The 13,042-nt window shown below is 37.2% G+C and overlaps 1 protein-coding gene across 3 annotated transcripts in view; it reads right to left on the bottom strand.

Moving 5' to 3' along the window:
• PEX5L (peroxisomal biogenesis factor 5-like) overlaps positions 1 to 12,381 on the bottom strand; it is a 45,956-nt gene extending 33,575 nt beyond the window's left edge. The window contains exons 1-2 of one of the 3 annotated variants that reach the window (XM_009082353.1): positions 12,373 to 12,381; positions 2,844 to 2,948 (exon numbers count right to left, since the gene is read on the bottom strand). In XM_009082353.1, coding sequence (XP_009080601.1) covers positions 2,844 to 2,912 — 69 coding nt within the window. In that variant the 5' untranslated portion in view covers positions 2,913 to 2,948; positions 12,373 to 12,381. Of the gene's footprint in view, positions 1 to 2,843; positions 2,953 to 4,722; positions 4,786 to 12,372 lie in introns of those variants that run through there. The other 2 variants (XM_009082352.1, XM_009082350.1) reach the window with 2 other exon arrangements.
• Between the last annotated feature and the right edge of the window lie 661 nt (positions 12,382 to 13,042).

The raw sequence follows: 13,042 nt of genomic DNA, 5'->3' as shown, positions 1-13,042 counted from the left end.
GTAATTAAAATCAAACTCTTATGTATTTTTCTCATTTATTTCTCTGCTTCAGTTAGAAGTATATTGGTTCATAGCTTAAAATCCAGCCAATCTGTGAACCTTCAGCAAACTTTCTTTCACATTTTCTAGGTTCTATTAATATGAAAAAATTCCTTTTTTTTTTCATTTGTCCCAGTCCCTTCTGAATTACCTTAAAAAAGATACAGGGAGACAGCAACATGGATAGAGTTATGTTCTGCAAAATCCTATTAGTACTGAAAGCTCACTCTCTGATGCTTGAAGTATTAAATTTGGCATCTACTGAATCCTTTTTCACACCAATAAGTGTGAATAAAGTGACTTTTATGGAAAGTAATTGAGACAGAGTCACAAAAAATAGATACTGAAAGGCCTATTCAATTACCAAGAATACCCCTCTGCTTACAGTAGTGTGCTCATTACTGCTGAAGTGATGATCGAGATTCCCAGTTGCCATATATTGGCATAGCCCCACTGGAGTCTGCAGTACTGTTTTGGTTCATGTTATTTGAAGATTTGCCTCCAGATCTGATAATATAAAACAGTATCTGATGATATAAAATAATCTGTGAATCTGAAACTTAATTCACAGCATCTATGTCAACAAGTAAGTCTCATATTTTACAATCTGAGCTTTCCTAGGAGCATTACAATAAAATGTGAATATTTATCTGTCTTGTTCTGTGTTGGATATGTTTTTAATGTTTTCCAGAGGAAGAGAGCAAAGAGACATATTTTAAAATACAAACTCATGAGCCTATATACATTATCACTGTTTCTCTCCTATATGCATTATCACTGTTTCTCTCAAAAGGAGGATTTAGAGACTGTTCTTTGTGTATCAGATTCCAATTATGCTTCCTGCGGAGTCTACTTCCACAGTCAGACACGATTAACCCTCCACTCATCAAGGATTTTGGAAATGGGAGTTTTTACTCCTTTTTTCTTTCAGAAAAGCCAGTACTCCTCTATCTGGGCTTGATCCTTGCATTTTACTTGCAGGTTATTTGCTTAGCTAGTCGTAAGGTTGGAGCAGCAGAGATACCTAATGTATTTCATTGCCCTAAGAGCTAGACCTGCCTGCACTGGGTTTGGTGGTGGTGACAACTTTGGAAAGACCAGGCTTTATTCTCAGGACTCAGCTTAATCTGGCCTGCAGCCAATTTGGAACTCGTGTGTTTCACCCTGTGAGCAGCAACCACATCCATCTGTTTCATCATGTAAAGAGCACAGACAAACACTCGGATGGCGATGGGTAGATGTGTATCACGATATAGCAGAGCATTTTTCTGCATGGATGGTCTGAACAAGAGGTTTACACGGACACACTACAGAGACAGCATCTCAAACCAACATTTCAGCCAGACAATGAGGGTACAAACGAGGTATGCAACATGGCTGTACAACTGCACATCACACATACATGATGCAGAGATGGCTATGGAAAATACTCACTTTTTCACTTGATTCTGCTTCCTTTTGGCTTCTGCACCCCTTTGGTGCATAGCAGGGAAGTAGGTATTTGTGTTTAGTGGAAGAAATTACACTGACTAACAGACACAAGCATTTTACTCATAAATTTATCATAGACTATTGCTGAGGAGACTGACAGACAGCCACTACAAATGGTGCATTAAACATTTAATGAACCCAGGCTGAACTCCTGGCCCTGTTGAAGCCAATGGAAGGTTTGCATGTTAATTTTTTTTCTGATGCAGTGGATCTTTAATGGGAGCAGCATTTTAAACTGTTTATGAATTGTTTGTTAATCACTTAGTAGAAAATTAGAAATGATGCCTTAAAGGGTGCATCTTTATCCTTTGTGCAGCTACTTCATAGACATTATAGTTCACCATGAGCAAAATCTGGTGTTCAACAGGGCCTGAGGAGGAGGTGCCAGACCTGGTTTCCAAATTAGTAGATGGTATTTCTATAATGTGTATTAGTGCTGGCATATGTGCATCTTAAAACTTCCTAAAAAGTACAGTAGCTGTTATCCTAAAACATGAAAAGAATAAAACAGGATTGTGGATTTTGTTGAAGGCTCTCATGTAAAAACAACTATGTGGTAAGATTATTTCCATTAAACCTCTTGATGAGTAGGAAGAACTTGTGTGCAATAAATATTGGCAGTAATCTAAATGCACTTGCTTAAGGAACAAATTAATGTACATGAGCAACATGAGGGAATAAAATCCACTCTTCTAATGAGATGGAAGTGCTGTGATTTACAGTAGTGTTCAGTCACTGTCTTTAAAAAATTAACGGTACCACCTATGGTTTGGTGGCTACTCCAAGGTGTGGGTAAGGTTTAGTGTGAGGACATTATGTCCTTCCTTTGACTAAAGTTGTAGAAATGAAAGCAATGGAGTGTGCAAAGTCACGTATTCTGACCCAGACCAGGAACAGAATCCCAGTGAGAGCTTAGAGATGGGATTTGAGATATTGAGAATGATACTATTGTGAACTGTTTCTTATTTCATATGTGCATTGAATGGGAATATTTTATATATGCATTGCAAATGAGTATTTGTGGCATAAATATAGATGGCATGGATTACAACTCAAATTCTAAATTGGTTTTAAATAACTTTGCAGTAACAGAACTGGGGGGAAGAAAACCATTTTTGTTTAATTTTTCATATCAAAACATCTAAACCCCCATTATGTACCCCACGCTAGTTTCTCCCCATGTCAGTGAAGCATTGTGATGCCACTGGCACGAGATCCTCTAATGGATGTGTTAGTCAGCCCAACGTGTCTCGCGTGGGGCGTGGGACTCGCGCAGCGCCCGCGGCCTCCTGGGAGCCCCGCGCTCCGCCCACCTGTGATGCCACAGTGAGGAGGGGCTTTTCTTCTGCAGACTCCTCTCTTGGAATCTCCTTCATCACCATGGCCACAGCCTTATCGGCCGCCCTAGCGCCTTTGCCCTACAACAGCGAAATCAACAATGGTGCCAGTCAGCAGCGAGTGGGCAACCACCGCCTCCCACGCATACGCCCCCCGAACCATCCCGGCGGGACACCGGCGGCGCCTGCGGCTGGAAGCGAAGCTTGGTTGTAAGCAGAACACACACACTGTTTAAAAATAATAGTAATAATCAGAATAACAAATTATCTGTGAACCCGAGCGGTGAGGTGGTGGTTGGGGTCTAATCGTGGTCTTGGTGGCTCGTTAGAGTTGCCCCAATGAAGTCAACAGGAATCCGGCACGGTCCTGCTGGGGCAAGACCTGCTGGAAGTCCTCTGGTGTCAACCTTCTGCAGGATAGGATCCCCATAGGAGTAAGGGCTGGTGGATCAGCCCCTTGATTTAATTTTAGTTGCCCAAAAGTTTATGTCCAAAATACCTGGTTTTTTAGTTGTTGTTTTCTTTTAAAAATAGCATCAAGCTGATTTTGCAAATAAAGCACAGTTCCTTGTGGCTCACTGAGGCAAACTCTCCCTGAAACCTGAATGTATAATCTGGACTCACAGCGTTTAGAGCTCTAGTAACATTTTTAAAAGCAATTTACATCGTATAAACAGTCTGGATTTTGCTAACAGAACTTACGGAGCCAAATTCTGCCATCGCAGGCATTGCTACAGCTCTTCCCAAAATGGTCATTGTTGTTAAATTTACTGTAAGGATTTTTTTTAAAAAAACTTCACTTTTCTTAACAGTCACTTAATATAGTGTAAATATTCAGAAAAAAGTTATTTTAGTGTTATTTAATATATATTAGCCAAACAAAAAATGCCCCAATGTTATGTGCCATACTCTGTTTGAAGCCATGACTTTTATGTAATGAGGGTATTTATCATCTGGAGTTCACATGGATTTCTGTATCTTGATCTTTTGTCTTATTTTGATCTCTGCCTCTTGCAAGTGACAGAGAAGTCGAAGTGCAAACATAAAGCATCACAGCAGAGCTGTGTTATGCCAGTGACCCTGGGCATGTCCTTACTATTACACTTTAAAAGCTCTCATTGATTTCCATGGAAGTTTTAGCTGTGCAAGGACTGCAGGATCTGGCTCCATAGAAGAAGTATTTTACACTAGACGTAATATATTTAAATACTTAAAAGTCTATTAACAGAAGGGGTTCTTTAGTACCACATCATGTACAAGAACTGCTTTCACTAGTAGTGTATTCTGTGTCAAATAAACCCCCACTATTGCTTAGACTGAACTACAGGTTGTTTCAGAAACATTTCATCAGTTGCAGGTAAAACCATTCCATACTATTGCAAGTTCTAAACAGATTTTAATGGTCAGGTCAATATTAGATTAGCTTGCTTGTGCAACACATCACAGGTACCCTAGAGAGAGTTCTTTGCATGCTGCAAGAAATTCTCAGAGCAGAAGTGTCATAAATGATAAGCATGCTGGATTGGTGATGCCTTTGATATCCAAAGAACTGCAAAGTCATTGTAAAATTAAATATATTAAATTCAATAAGAATTACTTCTAATTGGTAAGCATATCAAAGGTTCTTGGCCAATTACGTGTTTGTCCATGATTCATATGACATATTCCAGGTCTATGAAGCTTGTTTCTAGTATGACACATGAGCTATCGTTAGCTAGCACTAATAGCATGCTCTTGGATCTTTATAAAATGTAGTCCTTTTGTGCTGAGTGCTAGAACAAAATAGTTTATCAGCTAGAAAGGATGCATTGGAAAGCATGCAGTGCTTTTTATTTCTTGCAGAATAAAAACCCACCAAAGCAAAGGTCAGGTCACTTTTTTGAAGACAGAGCCACTTTTTCTTCAAGGTTTCACCTACTGCCTGAAAAGAGTCATGATACTCATATTAGTGCCTGCTGTTAACCTTTCATACACGTAACTGCAAAGCCCTGGGAGTGGTTGTTACCATACATAAAATCTGTCTCATCAGTTTAAAGTGGCTATGGTACAATGGAGAACAGCAACCCAGTGGATACCTCTGTGCTATTTTTCATGAGCAGAGTTTGTATATTTGTTAGTCAAAGCAAGTGGTTTGATGCTACTCTCTTTTAACTTTCCTATAAGACTGTGTGTAAGTCTGGTTGCTCAGCCTATGGTATGTAAAGCACTATTTCAAAACTAGAACTTCATAGCAATTTCCTGGATACCAAAAAGAGAGCCAATGCAGTGGAGTAGCTTGAATCTCAGATTCTGCTGGAGAGATACACAGATGACCAGTTCACTGGAAAATGCAGTTTTTTACTCTGGTGACTAAAAATGAATATTGTGGTCTAATGTAAGATATGTAAGCTTGAAAGGTTTGGTCTCTGTTAACTGTGGTCAACACTATGTAGTTAATCCTTGCCTATGAAGTGATTAGGCAGAAAAATTGGAGAGGAATAAAATCAGCTTTTCTATGGTCAGAACAACCCCATTACTGTTGTGAACTGCAGCTGAAATGAAAGTCTCTAGCACATATATTGCAATAACAATTACAGAATTATTATTTTTAAGGTGCTATTTACCTGATCTCCTTCAGTATTAAGTGTTGTTTCTTAGCATTTTGGCTTTCTGTATGAATTTATCTGGTACAGTAGGTTATTGCTCAAATCCTGTAATTCTGTAACAGCTAATTTTACACTTGCCAGGACTTTAAAATGAACAGTTTGTTGATAGTGGATATTTGCAAGTTAAGTTACTTTCTCAGGTAACCCACAGTTTAATAATTTAGTAAATAAATTTCATCATTCCCTATTTGTTTGCAACATACATAGATGGAAACAACTGTGATGCAGAACATGACAACCCATGTACAAATCAAGACAAATGTGAATCAATGAAGGAAAACATATATTATTTGTTTTAATGGCACATACTACTTAAGGAAAACTGAGACACATGTCAGTATTTCATTATTTGATACATTAAAAAATGCAACAGTTCCCTTAGGTGATGTCTCCAGAGCAAAATAAGGAGTAGAGTTCAGAATATTCCCTTGATGCTGAATATTTATAATAGAATTGGGCTCAAAACTTAATAACAACTTCTCTAGGCTTATCCTTTGGGATCAGATAATGGATAGTAATAGACATTTCCAGTATGCTGGTTTAGCAGGATTTTATAAGGAGATACTCTATTTTTTCTTTGCAGCTGATGTTTCTGAATAGGTCTAAATTAAATTTTGTACAAGTCACGCTATTTGGATGTGGTACTTAGTAATAAGTATTTCATTAAATTACTGTAAGGCAATATTAATGTACATTTTTAGGACAGCATCCAGTTGGTTTTTATGAATGAGAGATGCATATAGCTTTGTAACCATGCTCAGGTATGATAAGGTTTTTCTCCTCTAAATACATGGAACCAACCAATCACCTTCAGGTCCTGATGGGCAGATATGAATGAATGCATGGCCAGACTCAAAACATTACTAGTTAGTGAAATGCTACGCAATGCTGTAATTATGATCTTCATTACTGTGATTTGTAAATTTGTTCTTGTATATGAAAAGCCAATGGCCAGTGTTTTGCAAATGTTTAACATTTTGACAACAGTATTTAAACTGCAATGATGAATTGCAAAAATTCTTTGTCATCTTCTGTGTAATAAATGGGTTTTATCTAAATCTATATCATAATTAGAAGTTTGCTTTTGACAAATATTTAAGGTACTTGAGTCCTAAATTCACTTTTCAGGAATATTCATGCCACTTATTCTTGTAAAAAAGTGAACAGAAAGAAATGGAGTGATTAATTTTTTCTATTTTTTTTGAGTACCTATACATGCTGAAAGAAATTCTGTCTTTATACAGACCTGTGTTGCTCCACTTATTTTTCAAAGATCCTACCAAGCTGTTTCAGCTTTAATTGACACACTACAATGCATCACTGTTCACTGAGCTATTGGTAATCATCCCAAAAAGGGCATGTTTAAGATTTTGTAACATAGAATTTTAAAACAGCTTTCCTTGTAAAGGACTTTGATTAAAAAAAGTGGTCTGCAGACAGTGCTAGCACAGGATTACTGATTTCATGTAGCATCTCTCCTTTCTAGTTGAGGAGAAACAGAGTCACATCTTGCTGTGTTTATGAATATAATGCCTAAAAACGTGACCAGCTTTTGTGAACTTTCCCGTTGGGCTAAAAACGAAATAACAACAAAACCCACCAGTCCAGGATATCCTGAAGTACTGATCTGCTACATCTTTAATACATTGGGAGGGAAGATGCATTAGTGATAACTTTTAGTTATAGTAGCTGTTATCCTTTTGTGTTGGGAGAAAGAAGAGCTAGAAGTGCTGAACGTGTTGAACTCTGGGGCTTGGCTGCTCTCCAGATCCCCAGGCAGCTGATGTATTAGACTTACAGTACCAATTAAACTGCCTATTCAAAATGGCTTTATGCTCCACAAATCTTTGTGTTTTGTGCAATTTAGAAATTTAAAAAGAAGGGGCAAACTTGGCTTTACTGTTTTAAATTATGCAGTGCTAAGATTTTTACCTCTCAAAATCGGAACACACAGCTAAGCAATGGTACCATGAGAGTACTAGCGTCCACAATACAACTGTGAGCTCTTGATTTCACCTAGGATTTGTTTATTACTTCATATTTTTCCCTTCTCAGGCTTTTCTGTTCATGTTTTCTCCATATGTCTTTCTTTTCATGTATACTTTCCTACTGTTTTCTAGTCACGTTATATATTGCATCTTATATATAATTAATGAGAAACCATATGGTGAGGCTGTTTTATGAACCGATATAAAGTCGATATTTAAACAGAAAATTTTGCTTCCTCAAAGGTCTTGGTAGTTTTTTTATTATGAGCTCAATAAAGTGAGGTATATATCTAAGGTAAATGGGAACATAATTCCTTTAGGCAGTGCTCAGTTAATTGTGCTGAGGAGACATGACCAAGCTCTATGCCCTAAACTGGAAGCAGTATTGGCAGAGTAGACCAGTTTCAGGACCTGAGCTAGTACTTCCATACTGTACTTGCTTCCTTTGGAACCATCAAGCTTCCTGTTAGTGATGATCCCAGCTCTTTGGACTTATGACCTCCAGTAGTTCATTCTTATAAGATTATGATGAAATACAGATAGTGTTGGCTACAGAGAAGGAAGCAGCTATAGGAAGGTTTGCCTAAGAAGTAATTTACAGTAAAGCAGCTGAATCCATATTGGCAGAGTTTGATGTTCTAGTCCTCTTTCATTCCTTTCTTTTTGTTCATTCTTGTGTTGATAGAGTAACAGATTTTAGTATTAATATGGGAAGACTTTACTGCATACAATAAAGTTGGCAAAGAAAGAGACAAGAGCTGATAAAAGGTAATCAGCATAAATATCCACATTCACCCTCACTGTGCTGTGTCTTATGCCCATTTAAATGTCAATACCGTGGTTAAATTCTATTCCAGTTTGAGAAGCATTTGCATTGAAATGGCACAGTAAGGTTTTCTGTTTATTGGCTGTCAGTAGCTGTTGCATTACTTGTTCTCCCCTTAGACATTGTCTCATTCTCAAGCCTACAGATTCATTCTGAAAGCCAAGTGGGACAGCTTCCAAAGCATCCCTGGTGGAACCTCTGCAAGACCCATTTTGCTCTCAAGAACGTACACAAAGTTATTGTACTTAACACATCTGAACACATTATGGCTGGAAATTAATCAATAATTCTGTCCAATCTAACTCATTCTCTACAAACCAGTATGATTCCTGCAGGACAATAGGGGGAGGATGCTTTCTTCTTCCTCTTAAATAAAAAAGTTTTATTTGCAGTACACACAGGGAGTATATGTTTTGGGCAAGATAACGCTTTGTAATGTTGGAACAATTAGCGATAACCTAACTCTAAATAGTAAATCCAGCCTGGTATATAGAGCAAGGTTGGCAAGAAGAGGGAAGTCTGGGACAGAACTAACTACTTAAAGGTTGTTCAAGGTTCTGGTCCTTTTATGAGCAAGTTATATAATACAGTTGTTTGAGATAGAAGGCTTGGATGAGACGTTTTGCAGTACTTTCTGTGAAAGTGTCATCTTTTAATAAGACCACTGTGAATATGTAGAAACTATTTTTTTAGTACTTATTTGATTGATTTCTTTTTAATTTGGAACTGCATTATCAAGGGGGTGAGTCCTTTGCACAATGGTATTTGACTTGAAAAAATGTATGGAATAGCTGCAGAATTTCTTTCATGTCTGCTTAGTCTGTGTCAAGGAACTTTGAAATCACTGCATTTAGCAACTGGCAATTTCAAATTTGTTTGGTAGTCTTCAGTAGAGAATTAATACATATTTTCTCTCTCTTAATTTGGGTTCATTTTATGTTGACTTCAGTATCATGAGCCCCAACCATAACATACAAAAACCAGCAGAATTAGTTGCTATATTGCTGCAATAATGCATGTACTGAATTAGAATAAGACATTCCTCTAGTACCCGTTCAAGTGAAATTCAAGGAGCTCAGATCACTTTCAAAGTAAACAACTGGTGACTAATGTCCTGTCTGTTGTTTAAATCTGTGTTTACTGCACGTGATGTGTAAATGATGTACTTTGCTCACTCCCTTCCTCCCAGCACATGATGTATTATTCTTTGAAGTGGTAGGGGTTCCTCACCTCCTGTTACACAAGTTCTATGGTTTTGTTTCATGAAATGTTCTGAGAACTCAGACTAAGTCTGCAGTCTGTTTAGAAAAAACAATGGACATAAACTGACAGGTGGTGGTATTTTATGTGGAAAAATTAGAGGCTTATCAATGAGCAGGAATACAGAATAGTCTTTGTAGGAAATGCAGAATATAGCACATTGTCCTGAGCTATCTGATGATTACAAGACAGTTGTTTCTGAGCCTGTCTTATAGAATCTGTTTTATAGGTGTTGCAATAGGGTAACCCTCAGTGAAATTATCAGCTGTTCTTATTTAACCTCAGATAATGGCTTGAGCTACAAAGCTTGAGAAAAGCATTAAACTTTTTGCATGCTTGTCACTAGCATTTATAGATGTTGGGAATCTTGCTTTTGACAGTTTTGCTTGGATCTGCTTTTGCATTTTCTCTGCCTTTGTCACTGTTAGAGAGGTTCCTGTACCCTCAGCTGTGTTGTCCTAAGAACCAAAAGACTAATTTATTGATATTAATATAGCAAAGGCAGTGTTGACCAGAGCAAAATGTGGAGTAAGACACAGCTAGCTTAAAAGTTTCTATTTAAAAAAAAAAAAAAGAAAAAAAAGGCACAATCAGGTCTTACCAGAAGCTGTTGTGCCTTAACTGTTGCATCCTGATATCACTAATATTTCTCAATAACAAAATGCACAAAGATGTGGCAACATAGAAGTATTTTGGTCCTGTGTAAAAGGCAATCTCCAAGTAGCTAGTAAAAGTCTGTGTTCAGTCTGAGACAAAAAAGTGGATGAGCTCTGGGATGAGATCAGTGTGTGGGTTGGTTCTCTTTTATTACTTCACTTGGGACCAATGAGACTCAGAAAAGTGTATGACAATATGTTAAAGTACGTGTAAGAGACAACTAGACGTATAACCGAGTCTGGAGTATGATGCATGTTCTTTATTAAAAGAAAGCGATGCACATTCTGATGTTAAAATCTGTGCTCTCCCTGCCTGGGACACAGAAGAAATGTGGATTTTTCCCAGTGTTTGCAGACTTAGGTACTTTGTTGTTATTGTTCCAGGTATCATTATAAAACCATTCACTTCACTGTTGTACACCTGTGTAGCCAAAAAAAGGAATTAGGTCCCATTAGTCCAATATTTTTGTTTGATACTTGCTCTAGGTTTGGCAGAGAATCACTTAGGCTCATTTAGAGACTCATTTAGAATGAGAAAAAGAGAGGCAAAGAAATAAACATCATTTAAAAGCTAAAGAAATCTCTTCTAGAGCTTGAAGGCTCTGTGTGAATACTAATCATATCCTATAGTTACCATTCAGTGAGAGTTTTAAGATCATTTAAGTCCTGAAACTGTGGTTTTTCTGCACAGAAAAGAGCTGGCACACCTCTGAAGAACACGACAGCAATTTGTTAGCAAAACTGTTGGAGGGACATAATGGTTGTCTGTTTTTTTCCTCTGGATTTTGCATTACCAGATTAAGAGTCTACATTGCCTATTGTCACGGTGAAGATGGTTTTACTCTTTTTCTGAAAGCCCTTAAGGAAGGTATTGTTTAGCAAAGGTGAAATGATATTGCATAAGGGTGACTGTTCCCATGCCCTGTTATTTCACAATCAGATAAAATTCTGCACACTGGTTTGAAAAATAAGATATGCATGTAAATAAATTGCTTGGTCTATGTCTCTTGCTAGATACCTAATCTCAGAAGCATTTTTAAATTGTATTAGTTCCAAAATTACTTATTTTGATTGTTCTGATTTTCTTTATGAAGGAGGACAGCTTGGGCACTGAAGACAGTGTGTATTGTCATCACTATTAACTCTTATTGAAGATTAGGATGGAAATCTCAGGATTTGAGTTCTATAAATCTGGGACAAACATTATGTGATCAAAATTCATGCCTTCAGTTTAATTCTTTCATACAGATTCTTTAGTGATTTGTGTATAACAATACAAGATTTAATTCTCTTTAGGATTTTTGTTTCTCTTTGGCTCATTTGTTAAACACCTTGCCCAAATGCTATCAAAAAGAATGGAAGTTTTTATTAACATGAAATGCTAAACTATATTTAATCCCAACATAACAATATATGTGATTCTACCATGTAAAAGGATAGAAAGATGGTGAGGCAGAGAATGAATGGAACACAGAAGCAACAAAGGGCAGATGGAGGTTTCTGATCTGACTTTGTTTTGAGGCACATTGCTGTTACTTTCTCAACAGACCTGTGATTGGACCTGTACATATGAAATAAAGGAAACATATCATACTGGATAGCAGGTTGGAAAACAACAGATCAGGACAGTTTATGATTGAAGAACACTTTTAGAACTTATTTTCTTGACTTATGGGAGTTCTCTTGTTACTGTTCTGAATAGCTGGGATAGACTTAGCCCTTCCTGTAATATAAACATTTAATTCCCCCATAAGATAAACATTTGCTACCCTTGAATTTATTATGTAATTTTTTTGCTACAACCTTAATATTTGAGTCCTTTTGACAGTGAATAGAGACAAAGTAGAACTGTTACAGCACTTTGGACATAAAGGGGCTTTATGCTGTATCCTTGACCCAAAATTCATTCTGTGTCTCTTGTGCTGTTTGTTCTTTGTAACAAAGGGTTCTGAATCTTAGTGTACTTACTTGCTAGAATAAAACTCTATTTTTAACATTGTAGAGTAGAATATGTTTACCCCCTTATTTTTATTCCCTAAAAAGAGTAGGTTGACACTTATCAGACAATGGCAGTAGTAGATGAGGCATTGCAATAACAGTGTGACTGCAGAATAACTTCATGTCCCTGACCTGGAGATGGCCTCTCTGTGCACTTTCAGCTTTGGAATGATCTCATCTGAAGTACTAAAGTATGTTAATGCTGCAAAAGCAGCATTAACGGCATCATATAAAAGCAGCATTAGCAGCATCATATAAACCCATTTAGAGAGGATTATGCTACTGTCCATTTAGCTCCTCATTTATCACACAGTTTGGAAACCTTCAGGAAGGAAATTCTTAAAATTGAAGTATTATGAGCCTGCTCTTAAAAGATATTCCTAATTCTCTGATAAGTACTGTTAGTGTGGAGAATGGACTTTTCTACTCTAATATTGCAAAAAGTATTGTAATTGCAAAAATGAAAATTCAAAAAAAGTGGGTGCATTAGTTGATAATTACTTCTAGACCTAATCAAGAAGTTCAGCTCTCTTGGACAATGAAAAGCTCATTCTATCCTAGAATCATAGAATGATTTGAGTTGGAAGGGACCTTAAAGATCATCTAGCTCTAACTCCCTGCCATGTACAGGGAGACCTTCCACTAGCCCAGGCTGCTCAGAGCCCCATTTGGCCTGGTCTTCTATCTTTACTGTTTAATATACTTTCTAGCTTAATGGGCCATATCAGTTACATTTGTATAAATCTGCTCTTTTGCATATATTTGCAAGTATTCTGTATTCTTCTTGCCTTCTGTGGATTTA

The sequence above is a fragment of the Acanthisitta chloris genome, unplaced genomic scaffold (assembly GCF_000695815.1).
Source record: "Acanthisitta chloris isolate BGI_N310 unplaced genomic scaffold, ASM69581v1 scaffold3019, whole genome shotgun sequence".
NCBI classification, from domain to species: Eukaryota; Metazoa; Chordata; class Aves; order Passeriformes; family Acanthisittidae; genus Acanthisitta; species Acanthisitta chloris.
Note: the sequence above shows the minus strand (reverse complement) of the source record. Positions and strands in the feature narration are given on the sequence as shown.